Below are 16520 nucleotides of genomic sequence, written 5' to 3' on the forward strand. Positions count from 1 at the left end.
TAATTTTTATTAATCGTCAAAAACTGAGTGTAAACAACGACTTAAGGTTATTTGTAGCCGTAACTAAAAACCTAACAAAGCTTGTAAAAGTTGAAGGAAAGGCGGCCCGCCCTTGGGCTTCCCTTTGGGCCGCCACTAGCCCAAAAGCTCCGGGGGCGTTGCCCTCTAGCCCCCTGGACCCCCGACTCGCTGACCGGGCAGCTGTGAGGATCTCAAAATTGCATTAATTTCTGAAAATTGAAATCAAAATATTATTTAAATGTTGAAATTATTAAATAATATGTATTTATATTTAATAATGCGTATTTATATTATTAATGATGTTTTCACTAATATAAATGTTATATTTTAAATTACATGAATTTTTAAAAATGTATTTGACTGTTAGCGTTCGGCTAAGCATTAGGGTGAATATTTGCGCACTGGCGCGCAATGTAGCCCTAAGTTGAAATGTAGGGTGTAGAGGTTATAAAAATGTACAACTAAGCTGAGGAAATGTTATATGGGGAATTCCTGCCAGTAGATAAAATTCTCGCGCGTAAACGCGATTCAATTCAAAATTTCCCCACTCTTAATGGCAGGCCCAAAAGTCAACAAACCTATACCTTTAGCTTACCTTCATTTTCAACCCATCTTATCCCAGCTTTTCCGTTCATATCTTCCCTCCAAATTCTGATCTTCAGGTGCAAGAAAGAAACAGGAGCCGCTGCTCTTCCATAGCTTCCACCGATCCTCCATCTTCACCAACCTTCAACTCCTACCTTCACCTTCCATTTCCAGCATCAACCTTCACTCTTTGTTGCTGCCTCGATCGAGCAAGAGGAAGGAGAAGATCGTTGTTGCCGCTGCTACTGCTGGGTTGTTCGGGCCAGGGTGAAGGAGAAAAAAAAAAACCAGCTTCCTTTTATTTTTTCTTCTTCCTTCCACCAACCACAGAACCACCCCAAACTCACCAAAAACCCCAGAACCCCAGTCCTCTTCATCTTCGGTCGCTGCTGTGCTGCTGCGGTGACAGGTCAGACAAGCGGAAAAATAGAGTGCAAGGGTGTCGACTGACTTCTTTGATTCTAGGAGCAAACTTGGGGAACTTGGCACTTCATTTAGCTAGTAAGCAACCACCTGAAGGTAACCCAAAAACTTCCGCCTAGCACTTAGCAGAATTTCAGATTTTTGCAGCTTTTGGTTCTTGAAATTTTAGCTTGCTTTGGTGAAACTTGTTGGGTTGCTGATCCTCTAAGCTAATGATTGATGAAGCTAGAGGTGTTTTATGTGTTTATATGTCTGTTTTGTGGTGGTTAAATGTTTGGAAAATTTTTAAGAATGAAAATGGGGTGCTGGCCGGATGAGGGAGCAATTTTCTAGCTTTGTTACCGGTTGTTGTTTTGCAATTTTTGCTTAGGTAATGAACTGGATTGCTTGTTGGGAGGATAGACTAATTAGTTGTGATTGTTATGGACTTAAAGTATGAGTTATAAGTTGAGAATGGTTGAGCAAAAAGAGAAGCAAATTTCTGCTCTGCTATAGCCGCACAAACAGGCTTGATTTTCTTCCATTTTTTACCCGAATTTTTGAGCTGGATTTTGTGAAGTTATTGAGTTATTTAAATCATGTATATGTTCACCTATATGTGTAGAGTAGTTTTGGTGAAAATGCAGCTTTTGTACAATGGGAAATTTCATTGAAAAATCAAAGAGAAAAATGCCCCTGAGCTGTCCGAAAAAAATTCTGGAAATTTCCAGATTTTTGGGCGAATTTTGGGGTTTGGTTTTGACAAGTTTTGAACTATTTGAGATATAAACATGTTAACCTATATGTGAAGTATTGTTTGGGTAAAAATGTAGCTTTTGAGTTGTTGAAAAATTTTGGACAAATTGAAGAGAAAATGGACTGCTTGTACCAAATGCACTTGGAAATTTTTTCCAGCTTTGCATGAGACATGTTGAATGATTTTCACGTTAACATGAACCCAATTTGACTTGTGTTTAGTTAAGGGGTGTGTATAGCTCAATTTGGGACAAAAATCTAGTAGAGTTTACGTCCAAAAAGTGGACCAAAATTTTATTCTTCACGGGGCTACCCAAAATAGAAATTTTGTTTCAAATTAGAAATGATTTTGACGTTTGGATTTCGTTTTGGTTAAATAGGGACTAAATTGTCCCGAAAATGTTTTCTAGCTTTAACCTTTGTTACTAGGTCCACTTCGAGTCAATAACCTTGAATTTTATTAGACCAAATGCCCTATTTCGAGAAATATGCCAAATTTGGAAATTTTCTTGAAAACTCAAGTTTTTGCCTTCATGAAAATCCTTGAACCAAGTTGGTCAATGGAATTTGGCAAACTTAAGGAGTTTCTATTTTATAGAAATTTCAACGACTATTTTTACTTGGTTTATATGATTTCCTCTTAAAAGAGTTTCCCAAGATATTTTTGGAGAAAATTAGAGGGGAAAATTTCCTCTAAATGGTTAATTGTGATTTTTCTCAACTTGTGACACCAAAGTGGTGTTAATTTCTTATATGACTCTAGAACTTGGTTATTGGAATATTTGACGAATTTAGCAAGTTTTTGGTTTTAAAGAAACCTCAAAATTTAATTTCACTCGAAATTTGTGGATTTCACTTTGAGAAAACGATTAATACTAGTTTGGGATTTTTGAGTGAAATTAAATGCTAGTTGACTCGAGTTAAATTCGCCAACTCAAAAGTGGAAATTTATGTGAATTATTTGTATGATTTTAGGAGTTGGTGAAGAGCACAATCTCGATCAAAGTTTGGAATTCTAGACACTTCACTTGAGGTGAGTGTCTCTTGCATGAATCGTGTTTAACTGCTAGTTGAACTACTTGTTAAAAGTACTTGCTAGAGATATCATGAAATGTTATATGCTATGTGATTGCGTGAAATGCCACAAGTACAAGTGTTGCAATGTCGATTGGAGCGTGGTCTCGTCGACTAAATAAACCAAACGGATGCACATACCACGCTCTATTAGAGTGGGAGGTACCTCTCTGCCGTCTTGGTAAAAGTGCTTGCAAAATTCGTGTTGGAGTCGGGCCCGAAAATAAGGAGGAAGTCGTTGCTAGGAGACGTGTAGATTAGGGAAATGTCTACATGGAGATTAGATAGTGAAAGTTGACGGAGTGTCAACTACTATAAATTACCTGATCAAGCGCGAGGACTTTGGCTCCTGAGAGCCCCGTATCCTTTTCTTGTCATGTTACTTCGATTTTCTAAATTGTTAATTGCTTACTTGTCCATTTGTACTTGTTAAATTGCCCTATGTGAATTGCATGTTTCGAGGCACCACTGAGCTATTGGCTCATCCCTTCCAATTTGTTTTCCTTGACAGGTTCTGAGTTGCATGAAGTCTTGGAGAACTAGAAAAGAAATGTTATATTTTGAATGCCCACTTTTATATATGTACTTTGGGAAAACTTTAGTGTCTTTTGGATGACTTTTGTGTCTTTGGGAAAATGTGAATCCTGTGGTGCTTCTGTGCCCTGGATTAGGAATTTTAAATTGTAAATTAAGTTGAATTTAAGTATTTTAAGTTAGACATTTTCTTGATGCTTGAAATTGTACTTTTGGACAGAGTAAGTTGAATGGTACGGTTTGTTTAAGTACTTGGCTTATGCGAGAAGTAAAGTTTATTTACGAATAATATTTGATGATGTTAGATGATTGAGTGAGTGAGTCCCGGCGAGAGTTGGGCAGGCGACTCGCCGAACCCTCTGGTTCGCCTTAGGGGGAGGTGGGGCCGCCACAGGTGGTAACAGAGCATTAGGTTAGAATGTATTTGGGAGAATTGTTAGGTATTTTATTCCTAGAAATAGGAATGAGATACTTAGATATATTTTAAGTGATAATTGATCAAGTTAATGGTGCTAAGGTTTAACTTTGAAAGTTTTGGCTGTTTTGTAGGTATGGAGAACCCTAATGGGAACGGACATGCTGCTAATGGTAACAGGCACGTGAATGGTCACGTGCCGCCTCTTAGGCCTATATTTTACCAAGTTCAGGGTGGTGGAGCTCGTGGTCAGTACTCGCCCGACACCAGGGTTCCTAGGTGTGACTGTAGGTTGACATTTTCTTACCCCAACCGCTTGGTTCTGGCTATAGACGATGAGTGTCGCCAGTTGGTGAATTCCAATCTGGCCCTGATTCAGGATGTGGATGAGTTAGGTGCCATGGTGACTCATCTGCAGAATAGGGTAACAGAGCTGACTGGACGGGTGATAGAGGAGAGAGCTAGGGCTGAGGCAGACCGTGAGGAGCTGCAGAGAGCAAGGGATAGCGTGGCTAGGATGAGAGACATGGTTCGTGAGCGAGCTTTTGGGATACTAGCGGATGCTACCATGCTGGTGGATGAGGTGATGGACGAGGCCTCAGAGGTAGCTCCTAGTGCTGAGGAGGATCCAGAGGAGGACCCGGAGGAAGATCCAGAAGAGGATCCTGATGAGGGGAATCCATCTGATGGTCCCGCTGAGGACTAGGCTTAGTTAGACTCTCTTTTGACTTGTAATCTGTAAACATTGGTTGGGATGGTGCTAACTCTTGGGCCATTGTATTTTTGTAACTGTATGGCTTGCTTTTGTGGTGATTGCACTTCTTTTGATTATGAATGACTGGTTGCACATTGTAGCACATTTGGGCTATATTTTTGTAAAATCCCAACGAAATGCTAATTGTAGGAATTTTGAATGTTAATATATGTGTTAGTTGTGGTTATTTTTATCGCCCTCAAGTTGATCTTCATTTGGCATAATTTTCTGCTTTGTTTCTTAATTTTATGCAATTTTCCTGCGTTGCTCTTTAAATTTTGCGTAAATTTCTATATACTTACTTCTTGTTTTGCATTAGGCATAACTAGGTATGGATCCCCGTGGTAGAGGCCGAGGCCGAAATCGAGGCCGAGGTCGAGGGAGACGGGCTGAACCCCTTCGTGATCAAGGGGGCGATAGAGTATCGGAAGTGAACCAAAATCGGGGACCCGAGGGCGGGGGCGGAGATCAAATGGCCACCGCTATTAATAGGATAACCGAAGTGCTAGAACGTTTGACGGACCGTCAAGGTCCTGGACCAGTGCATCAACAACGTGGTGGGCAGTTAGATACTGAAGATAGAGCCTTGGAGAGGTTCCTAAAGTTTGGGCTGCCCAAGTTTCAAGGTGGGCCAGAGCCTGAAATAGCTGAGGGATGGTGGGAGAGAATATCTGATATTTTTGCCACCTTGGATTACACTGAGACGCGGAAGGTGACTTTTGCGTCATTTCAATTTGAGGGAACTGCACGGTCTTGGTGGAATCTAATTAAGGATAAGTGGGATAGAGACCGTACCCCTAGTACTTGGGCAAACTTCACCCGTGAGTTTAATGCCAAATTCCTTCCACCTCTAGTCCAAGAGAAAAGGGAGGACGACTTTATTAAGTGCAAACAAGGGGCCATGAGTGTAGCAGAGTATGAGACCCACTTCACTAAACTAGCCCGATATGCCCCTGACCTGATAGCCACTGAGCAGAGACGCATTAGGAGATTTGTGCAAGGGCTCAATGTGGAGATTCAAGAGGAGCTAGCAACTGCTCAAATTAACACGTATAGTGATGCCGTAGAGAAAGCTCAGAGGTTTGAGACGGCTAGAGCCCAATCTAAGTCATTCTTTGCTAGGAAAAGGAATGCCCCTAGTGGTAGCAGGGACCTAATTTCTACAAGTGCCCCACCGCCTAAGATGGGTAGAGGAACTGGGGTAGTGAATATCCCTCTTGCATCGAGAGGTGCTTTAACAAGGGGTGCTGGAGCTAGAGGCTCTGGGGCGAGAGGATCTGGAGTGAGAGAAAGTCAAAGTGGAAGGGGACCCCCTAGGAGTGCTCCACAAGGTGTACAAGTGTCAACCCCTCAGATAACCTGTGGTTACTGTGGAAAAGCCAATCATACCGCAAATGAGTGCTGGAGAAAGGAGGGCAAGTGCCTCAGGTGTGGGAGTGTTGAGCACCAAATTGCTAATTGTCCTAAGATTTCCGAGAATGGGGGAAGCCAAGGAGGTGCCACAAGTTCTAGGCAAACTGCCTCTGGAGGGAGTCGGCCAAAGGTCCCGGCCAGGGTTTATGCCCTAGATAGTCAACCTGTACCTGACCCTTCGGAGGTAGTCGAAGGTACACTTCCAATCTTTCATCGATTAGCTAAGGTTTTAATTGATCCGGGTGCGACTCATTCGTTTGTTAATCCTGCTTTTATGTGTGGAATTAATGTAAAGCCTGTACGATTACCCTATGATTTGGAAGTTAGGACTCCTACAGGTAATAAAAGCATACTCACTAGTTTGGTGTATAAGGAGTGTGAATTTTGGGTTGGGGAACGAAAAATGCTAGTTGACTTGGTGAGTTTGGACCTTAAGGGGTATGATGTGATTATAGGAATGGACTTTTTGTCTTACCACCATGCTAAGCTAGATTGTAGAGCTAAAGTGGTGAAATTTTGCATCCCAGGTGAGGCCACTCTCAAGCTAGTTATAAGGGGCAGATTAGCTTCATCTGCTTTGATTTCAGGGATTCGAGCTAGGAAAATGCTTCACAAGGGAGCCCAGGGTTTCTTAGCTTTCTTAATTAACGCCCCTAGTGACCAAGTGAAATTAGAAGATGTGCCAATCGTGCGAGATTTTCCCGATGTCTTCCCGGAAGAATTAACATCTTTGCCACCTGAAAGGGAGATAGAGTTTAAGATTGACTTGGTTCCAGAAGTAGCCTCAATTTCAAAGACTCCTTATAGAATGGCTCCTGCAAAGTTGAAAGAACTAAAGATCCAGTTGCAGGACCTACTAGAAAGAGGTTTTATTAAGGAAAGTGACTCACCGTGGGGAGCTCCAGTTTTGTTTGTAAAGAAAAAGGACGGGAGTTTGAGATTGTGCATTGACTATCGAGGTTTGAATGAGGTGACTATTAAGAATAAGTACCATTTGCCCTTGATTGATGGATTATTTGACCAATTGCAAGGATCGGTGGTGTACTCTAAGTTAGATTTGAGACAAGGGTACTATCAATTGAGGATTAAAAAGGAAGACATACCTAAAACTGCTTTTAATTCTAGATATGAGCACTTTGAATTTGCGGTAATGCCCTTTGGGTTAACTAATGCCCCAGCTGCTTTTATGGATCTAATGCAGAGAATCTTTAAACAATATCTGGACCAATTTGTGGTGGTATTTATAGATGATATTCTAGTATATTCTAAGACCCGAGAGGATCATGCCAAGCACTTGGAGATAGTTTTACAAGTGTTGAGGGAACACAAGCTTTACGCTAAGTTTAGTAAGTGTGAATTTTGGCTGGAAGAAATTTCTTTTCTGGGTCATAGAATTTCTAAGAATGGAATCGCAGTGGATCCAACTAAAGTGGAGGCAGTTATTTTGTGAAAACAACCAGAGAATCCAACTGAAGTTAGAAGTTTCTTGGGATTGACGGGTTATTACCGCCGTTTTATAAAAGATTTCTCAAAAATTGCTGGGCCAATGACGGAGTTAACTAAGAAAAATCATAAGTTCATTTGGAGCCCTAAATGTTAAGCGAGCTTTCAAGAATTGAAGAGGCGATTGACTACGGCTCCAGTATTAGCCCTACCTGAGGGAGTTGATGGGTATGTAGTATATTCCGATACTTCTAAAGAAGGGTTAGGCTGTGTTCTAATGCAAAAGGGAAAAGTTGTGACCTATGCTTCTAGGAAATTGAAACCCCATGAGATGAATTACCCGACCCATGACCTAGAGTTAGCCGCTGTTATTTTTGCTTTGAAGAGGTGGAGCCATTACTTGTATGGGGTGACATTTGAGGTATTCACCGACCATAAGAGCCTTAAGTACTTGTTTTCACAAAAGGAGTTGAACTTGCGACAGAGGCGTTGGGTAGAATTTTTTGAGAATTATGATTGTTCAATCAATTATCACCCTGAGAAAGCAAATGTGGTTGCGATGCACTAAGTAGAAGGGCTCAAGTAGCGGGTCTAATGGTGAGAGAATGGGATATGTTAGAAGAAGCGAGTGGTTGGAATCCTCGTTTAGAAAAGTTGAAAATCTTGTTTGGAAATCTATCCTTAAAATCCCCTTTGTTAAAAAGAATTAAGGAGACTCAAAGGAAGGATCCGGTAGTACAAGGTTATTTGGAGAGAGTGAGAAAGGGGGAAACCCTAGATTTTAAGCTAGGACCTGAAGGCATTTTGAGATTTAGGGATTGAATAGTAGTACCTAATGAAGAGGGTTTGAAAAGAGAAATTCTAGAGGAGTCACATCAGTCCAAGTATACTATTCACCCTGGAGTTAACATGATGTATCAGGATGTGAAAGGGCTTTATTGGTGGGATGGCTTAAAAAGGGATGTGGCGAAATTTGTACAGACTTGCCTAGTGTGTCAGCAGGTTAAGGTAGAACATCAAAAGCCTTCTGGTTTGTTACAACCTTTAGAAATCCCAGGGTGGAAATGGGAGTATATTACCATGAATTTTGTGACAGATTTACCTAGAAGTCAAAGGGGACATAATGCGGTTTGGGTGATAGTGGATAGACTTACTAAATCTGCACATTTCCTACCTGTGAAAATGAGTTACTCTTTGGAGAAACTAGCCAAGTTGTACACAGAAGAAATTATGAGATTGCATGGGATTCCTGTAAGTATAGTCTCCGATCGAGATCCTAGATTCGTTTCCCGCTTTTGGCAGAAATTTCAGGAGACTTTGGGGACTAAGTTGAAGTTGAGCACTGCATATCATTCATAAACAGATGGACAGTCGGAGAGGACCATACAAACCCTAGAGGACATGTTAAGATCCTGTATATTAGATTTCGGAGGGAGTTGGAGCCAGTACATGACGTTGGCAGAGTTTGCTTATAATAACAGTTATCAGGCTTCAATCCAAATGGCACCGTATGAGGCGCTTTATGGTAGAAGGTGTCGATCCCCTATTCATTGGGATGAAGTAGGAGAGAAGAGAGTTTTAGACCCGACAGCTATTCCATGGATCGAGAAAGCTTATGAGAAGGTTAAACTGGTTAGGGAGAGACTTCAAACTGCTCAAAGTCGGCAGAAGAGTTACGCAGATCACCGAAGAAAAGACTTGAAATTTGACGTAGGGGACAAAGTCTTTCTCAGAGTGAAACCTATGAAAGGAGGGGTAGTATCCAAGAAGGGAAAGAAATTAAAGCCGAGGTGCATTGGACCCTTTGAAATTCTTAAACGAGTTGGAAAAGTGGCTTATCAGCTGGATTTACCTCCTAGTATGAGCAGGATTCATAATGTCTTCCACGTATCTATGCTCAAGAGATATCATCCCGACCCAAGTCATGTGATTCAATTAGATGAAGTTGAAGTAGACGAGTATTTGACCTATGAGAAGCGACCAGTTAAGATTTTGGACCGAGAAATTAAAGAATTGAGAAATAAGAAGATTGCCTTAGTCAAAGTCTTATGGAGAAATCACGACGTCGAGGAGGCAACTTGGGAGGTAGAGAAGGACATGAAGGACCAATACCCGGAGTTATTCGCTTGAACAGGTAAGAATTTTGAGGACAAAATTCTTTTAAGGGGGGAAGGATGTGAGGATCTCAAAATTGCATTAATATCTGAAAATTAAAATTAAAATATTATTTAAATGTTGACTTTATTAAATAATATGTAATTGTATTTAAATATTGTTGTTTACTTATATAAATGTTATATTTTAAATTACATGAATTTTAAAAATTTATTTGGCGGTTTGCATTCGGCTAAGCATTAGGGTGAATATTTGCGCACTGACGCGCAATGTAGCCCTAAGTTGAAATGTAGGGTATGTAGAGGTTATAAAAAAAAATGTACAACTAAGCTGAGGAAATGCTAGATGAGGAAATTCTACCAGTAGATCAAAATTTCGCGCGTAAACGCGATTCGAATTCAAAATGCCCACCATTAATGGCATTCCCAAAAAGTCAACTAGCCTACTCACTAGATTACCCAAATTTTCTTCCCATCTTGTCACCAGCTATCAACCCTTTTCTTTCCCTCCAAGCTCCCGATCCTCTGGTGCAAGAAGAAGCAGAAGCCGCTGCCATTCCAAGCTTCTAACAGCCTTCCATCCTCAGCCATTCACACCCCAATCTTCAAGCTTCCATTTCCAGCTTCCACCTCCATTCTTGGCTGCTATCTCGACCGAGCAAGGAGGAGGAAGATCGCTGCTACTACTGCCGGCGTTGCGTCGGACCAGGGGAGAAGGAGAAACCAACTGCCATTTTTCTTTCCTCCAACCATAGAACCTTCCAAGCTGACTCAAAAACCCCAGACCCAAGCTTCTCTTCACCTTAACGTTTGCTGCTGTGTTGCTGCTGTGGGTGGTTAGACCGAGAGGGAAACAGAGAACAAGGGAGCCGGCTGACCCTCTGTGGTTCTAGGAGCAACTTGAGGAACTAGACAATACCTTTAGCTAGTAAACAACCCACTTGAAGGTAACAAACTCCAGCTTAGCACCTTAGCCAAAAATTTCAGATTTTTGCAGCTTTTGGTTCTTGAAATGTTAGCTTGCGTTGGTGAAACTTGTTGGGTTACTGATCCTCTAAGCTAATGATTGATGAAGCTAGAGGTGTTTTATGTGTTTATATGTGTGTTTTGTGGTGGTTAAATGTTGGGAAATTTTAAGAATGAAAATGGAGTGCTGGCCGGATGAGGGAGCAATTTTCCAGCTTTGTTACCGGTTGTTGTTTTGCAATTTTTGTTTAGGTAATGAATTGGATTGCTTGTTGGGAGGTTAGACTAATTAGTTGTGTTTGTTATGGACTTAAAGTATGAGTTATAAGTTGAAGATGGTTGAGCAAAAAGAGGAGAAAATTCTGCTCTGCTAAACCGAACCAGCAGGCCTGTTTTTCTTCCATTTTTACCCGAAATTTTGAGCTGGATTTTGTGAAGTTATTGAGCTATTTAAATCGTGTATATGTTCACCTATATGTGTAGAGAAGTTTTGGTGAAAATGCAGCTTTGGTACAATGGAAAATTTCATTGAAAAATCAAAGAGAAAAATGCCCCTTGAGCTGTCCGAAAAATTCTGGAAATTTCCAGATTTTTGGGCGAATTTGGGGTTTGGTTTTGACAAGTTTTGAACTATTTGAGCTGTAAACATGTTAACCTATATGTGAAGTATTGTTTGGGTAAAAATGTAGCTTTTGAGTAGTTGAAAAATTTTGGACAAATTGAAGAGAAAATGGACTGCTTGTACCAAATGCACTTGGAAATTTTTTTCCAGCTTTGCATGAGACATGTTGAATGATTTTCACGTTAACATGAACCCAATTTGACTTGTGTTTAGTTAAGGGGTATGTATAGCTCAATTTGGGACAAAAATCTAGTAGAGTTTACGTCCAAAAAGTGGACCAAAATTTTATTCTTCACGAGGCTACCCAAAACAGAAATTTTGTTTGAAATTAGAAATGATTTTGACGTTTGGATTTCGTTTTGGTTAAATAGGGACTAAATTGTCCCGAAAATGTTTTCTAGCATTAACCTTTGTTACTAAGTCCACTTCGAGTCAATAATCTTGAATTTTATTAGACCAAATGCCCTATTTCGAGAAATATGCCAAATTTGGAAATTTTCTTGAAAACTCAAGTTTTTGCCTTCATGAAAATCCTTGAACCAAGTTGGTCAATGGAATTTGGCAAACTTAAGGAGTTTCTATTTTATAGAAATTTCAACGACTATTTTTACTTGGTTTATATGATTTCCTCTTAAAAGAGTTTCCCAAGATATTTTTGGAGAAAATTAGAGGGGAAAATTTCCTCTAAATGGTTAATTGTGATTTTTCTCAACTTGTGACACCAAAGTGGTGTTAATTTCTTATATGACTCTAGAACTTGGTTATTGGAATATTTGACGAATTTAGCAAGTTTTTGGTTTTAAAGAAACCTCAAAATTTAATTTCACTCGAAATTTGTGGATTTCACTTTGAGAAAACGATTAATACTAGTTTGGGATTTTTGAGTGAAATTAAATGCTAGTTGACTCGAGTTAAATTCGCCAACTCAAAAGTGGAAATTTATGTGAATTATTTGTATAATTTTAGGAGTTGGTGAAGAGCACAATCTCGATCAAAGTTTGGAATTCTAGACTCTTCACTTGAGGTGAGTGTCTCTTGCATGAATCGTGTTTAACTGCTAGTTGAACTACTTGTTAAAAGTACTTGCTAGAGATATCATGAAATGTTATATGCTATGTGATTGCGTGAAATACCATAAGTACAAGTGTTGCAATGTCGATTGGAGCGTGGTCTCGTCGACTAAATAAACCAAACGGATGCACGTACCACGCTCTATTAGAGTGGGAGGTACCTCTCTGCCGTCTTGGTAAAAGTGCTTGCAAAATTCGTGTTGGAGTCGGGCCCGAAAATAAGGGGGAAGTCGTTGCTAGGAGACGTGTAAATTAGGAAAAATGTCTACATGGAGATTAGGTAGTGAAAGTTGACGGAGTGTCAACTACTATAAATTACCTGATCGAGCGCGAGGACTTTGGCTCCTGAGAGCCCAGTATCCTTTTCTTGTTATGTTACTTCGTTTTCCTAAATTGTTGATTGCTTACTTGTCCATTTGTACTTGTTAAATTGCCCTATGTGAATTGCATGTTTCGAGGCACCACTGAACTATTGGCTCATCCCTTCCAATTTGTTTTTCCTTGACAGGTTCTGGAATGCATGAAGTCCTGGAGAACTAGAAAAGAAATGTTATATTTTGAATGCCCACTTTTGTAATTGTACTTTGCGAGATACTTTAATATCTTTTGGATGATTTTTTTTTTGTGCCTTTGGGAAAATGTAAATCCTGTGGTGCTTCTGTGCCCTGGATTAGGAATTTTAAATTGTAAATTAAGTTGAATTTAAGTATTTTAAGTTCGACATTTTCTTTGATGCTTGAAATTGTACTTTTGGACAGAGTAAGTTGAATGGTACAGTTTGTTTAAGTACTTGGCTTATGCGAGAAGTAAAGTTTATTTACAAATTATATTTGATGATGTTAGATGATTGAGTGAGTGAGTCCCGGCGAAAGCTGGGCAGGCGACTCGCCGAACCCTCTGGTTCGCCTTAGGGGGAGGTGGGGCCGCCACACCTTCCTTGTAGCTACAGTACACATCAAATAGTTCATTTAAAAGTTTTTGTAAAAGGGTATGCTGACATACCTTATTAGCATATTGCCAGGGTTCTTACGTCTTAACATCCATAGTTGCGGTTGTTTGTAATTCTGTCTGTGCATAAGCCACTCCATGAATGTCGAGTAGAGAGTGCACACGTTCTTGCCACCTTTTGAAGTTTTCATTGGCAAAAACTCCAATTTTGGAGACATCTGGAAAAGATTTAGCCAAAGGTAGTGCCACTACAACTGATGTGGATGTAGATTGTGAGGTGTTAACATTGTCGGAGGTCATAGTTTCTTAGTTTGTTGGAAAATAGCCACAAAAATAATGTTAACTAAATCTAATAAAATGTAGCTTGAGTCATACTTAATAGCACTGTCCTAACAAACTATTTCAAGAGGTCGAAATGTTTCCCAGAATTAAACAAGCCTTCTCCAAGAAGGATCAAAACTAGCAAATATTATGTAAATCCAGCAGAGAGTGAAGAAGAAGAAGAAACAGTAGTAGAAGGAATCCAGCAAAATGAAATGTATTTTAGCAATAAGCCTCCACACACCTTTCCTCTCTCAATTCTATTTTCCTAGTATTTTATATTTTATTTATTTCGTAAAATATATCATGGGCACATTACATCACCACGTTTCCCTCAAACAAAAAGTTAACTCCAACTAACACTCCTTACACACCTTACTCCAACTAACACTCCTAACACACCTTCCCATTACAATCAAAACTCTTCCAATCAAGAATTTCACTCCGATTAAAACTCTTCCAATTCCATAATAAGATTGCATAAGATCTCTTTCCACTTGATGTTGGTATCCTTATTAGCCCTCAAATTAATTTCCACTCCTCACACACCTTTCCACTACAATTAAAACTCTTCCAATCAAGAATTTGTGAATTCGTCAATGCCATATATTGTCATTTCTACTCTTCCAATGCCATAATAAGATTGCAAACTCTCAAGTACTCTTTCCACTTTATGCTGGTATCATTAGTAGCCCTGAAATTAATTTCACAATGGAACATGACCGTTTACAAGCATTTCAATAACGCCTAAATTTCAAACTTGTAAGATTGCAAAGGAGAAAACATTTGCTTACAAAACGAAATGTACACCATGATGATCCCACACAAGAATTGGAAAAGTTTCAACAACTTTGCATTGACGAAAAAGAAATCTCACATCAACTACGATGGATAAAATCTCGACTACACCGATCCAACATCGCACCCATCAAATTAGAAGTTTCGGTACTATTTATTCTTTAAATATTGGTTCTTTAAATATTGGCATTTTCATTGTAATTTCAAGTATCAATAATATTCCCAATATTATAATATTATTGTTGTTTTCATTGTTTATAAGAATCAAATTAGAAGTTTCGGTACTATTTATTCTTTAAATATTGGCATTTTCATTGTAATTTCAAGTATTAATAATGTTCCCAATATTATAAAATTATTGTTGTTTTCATTGTTTATAAGAATGTGGAAAGAGTACCAATTGCTTATAAGCACTTTAATGAATACTGCCAAAAGCTACCCAATTGCTTTGTTAATATGTTACATGTTAACAAATAGTACTGAAAGCTATTATTGCATGTGCAGCGGTCAACCATAATGAATAGTATCGAAAGTCATTTACTACATAGGAATGTGCTATTGTACCGGATGACCAGTATTGGGGGGGTATGGAAGGCAAAAGTAAGATATCTAGATCCTTTATTTCACACTCTTGATTTGTTTAGGTACAGTGGTGTATTTTCGCAAAATTCGGCTTCTGGGGGAACGGGTTTGTCATTTAATCTAAGTTGTTCAAAATTGAGATATTAATAACAATATTGACTCCTTAATTTGCATAGATGAATTATTACTGTCGCGCCCCACTTTTTGGTAAAAAATAAAATGATTTAAAAATGTATTTTTTGATTCAATTTGTGACTGGAAAATGAATTGTGATTTAAAAGAAAAATGGGTCTAAATGGGGGTTTGAAAATGCGACGATTTGACCCAAAATTATAGTTTAAAAAGGGTTTTTGAAATAAAAAATCGGAGTCGCCACTTGGTAATGAGTTAAGGTGTACCAAGTCACCTAAAAATGAATTTTTAAAGGGAAAAAGTAGTAAGAAACCCCTTTTAAACGACTCCTAGTCCACGTAAACCAACGAAAAAGGTTCGGGAGTCACATTTGACGAAGGGGAAGGCAAGGATAAAAATCCAAGGCACCCCTTCGACCTAGCCAAGGCTAGTTGCGTGATTTAATCAAAGATTTTCTTGTTTTAACCAAAGAATTTATTACATTTGGATGTACTACATGAATTGCAAACCCTAGACCTAGGGGGTATTGGGGGAAATTTATCTTCAAAGGTTGAATGGTGCCAATCACATTAATTGTGAAGCCCAATAATGACCCTTTGGAGAAGTCACGAATAATGCGAGTGGGATGCAAATGAATGGAATGCATGTATGCAATGTGAAGGCATGAGTTTGAAAAAGTAGTGAAAGACAATAATGTGTAAGTGACAATGTGCATGTGAGGGGGCAAAGTAAGGTATGTGAAATGATAATGTGAAGTGCATGTGTGCAAGTGATGATTAAAAGTGTTCGTGTGCAAGTGAAGAAACATAAAGGTGCACGTGTGCAAAATGGGAGGAAAAGTGAAAATGCGATGAGGGTATAAAATGGTAGAGTGGATTTAAAAATGCATGAGCCTAGGGAATTCATGCATATTAGGTACGGGGAGACCTAAATCGTGACTCAATTTGCCCTTTTATAGAGGGAATACAACCGTGCTAAGGCTTAGAAAAAGCCACACTCGTCTATATCCCATATTTAAGGGGACTCTCAAGCAAATGAACCCTATAACTAGCATGAAATGCAAAAATCCTAAAGTGAAAGGGAAGGGATTAGAGGGGCATGCAAAATGATAAAACTAAAAAGAATGCATGACATGTAATGAACATGCAAACATGTACTAACGAGGGGAAATCCCTAAGGGTCTAGCGTTGGACTAGCCCATTCTATGAATTCCGACTAGCGTTAGACTAGTGGAAACGATAAAAGAAGCCACAACTAGCGTTGGACTAGTGTGGTGACGTACATTCATCCATTCCATTCATCTATACTACAAAAAGCGAGTAGACATGCAAATCACCTAAATCATGTAGCACTTATCATGCTCGACTAGATGCAAGATCCTAATAAAGCGTTTAACATATAACACATAGGCATGCAACCATTACATTTGCTAACTAAAACAAAGGGGAAAGGGAAAATGGACCAAATTACTTGCTACGCCCTATCTATTACAAGCCAAGAGGTGTACACATACCCCATGAATAAATAAAAGAAATACTTAAAATGAAAGGAATTAAAGCAAATTTAAGAA

At 39.2% G+C, this 16520-nt stretch overlaps 1 protein-coding gene across 1 annotated transcript; it reads left to right on the forward strand.

The window, feature by feature from the left end:
* The first annotated feature begins 4872 nt into the window (after window positions 1–4872).
* LOC113769125 lies at window positions 4873–7404 on the forward strand. Its single transcript, XM_027313600.1, has one exon. The coding sequence runs from the start codon at window positions 4873–4875 to the stop codon at window positions 7402–7404; it is 2532 nt and encodes an 843-aa protein (XP_027169401.1).
* The last annotated feature ends 9116 nt before the right edge of the window (window positions 7405–16520 follow it).

Source organism: Coffea eugenioides, chromosome 4, assembly GCF_003713205.1.
Source record: "Coffea eugenioides isolate CCC68of chromosome 4, Ceug_1.0, whole genome shotgun sequence".
NCBI lineage: Eukaryota > Viridiplantae > Streptophyta > Magnoliopsida > Gentianales > Rubiaceae > Coffea > Coffea eugenioides.

Coding starts and splice junctions, on each gene's coding strand:
- LOC113769125 (XM_027313600.1), top strand. CDS start 4,873: ATGGATCCCCGTGGTAGAGGCCGAGGCCGAAATCGAGGCCGAGGTCGA.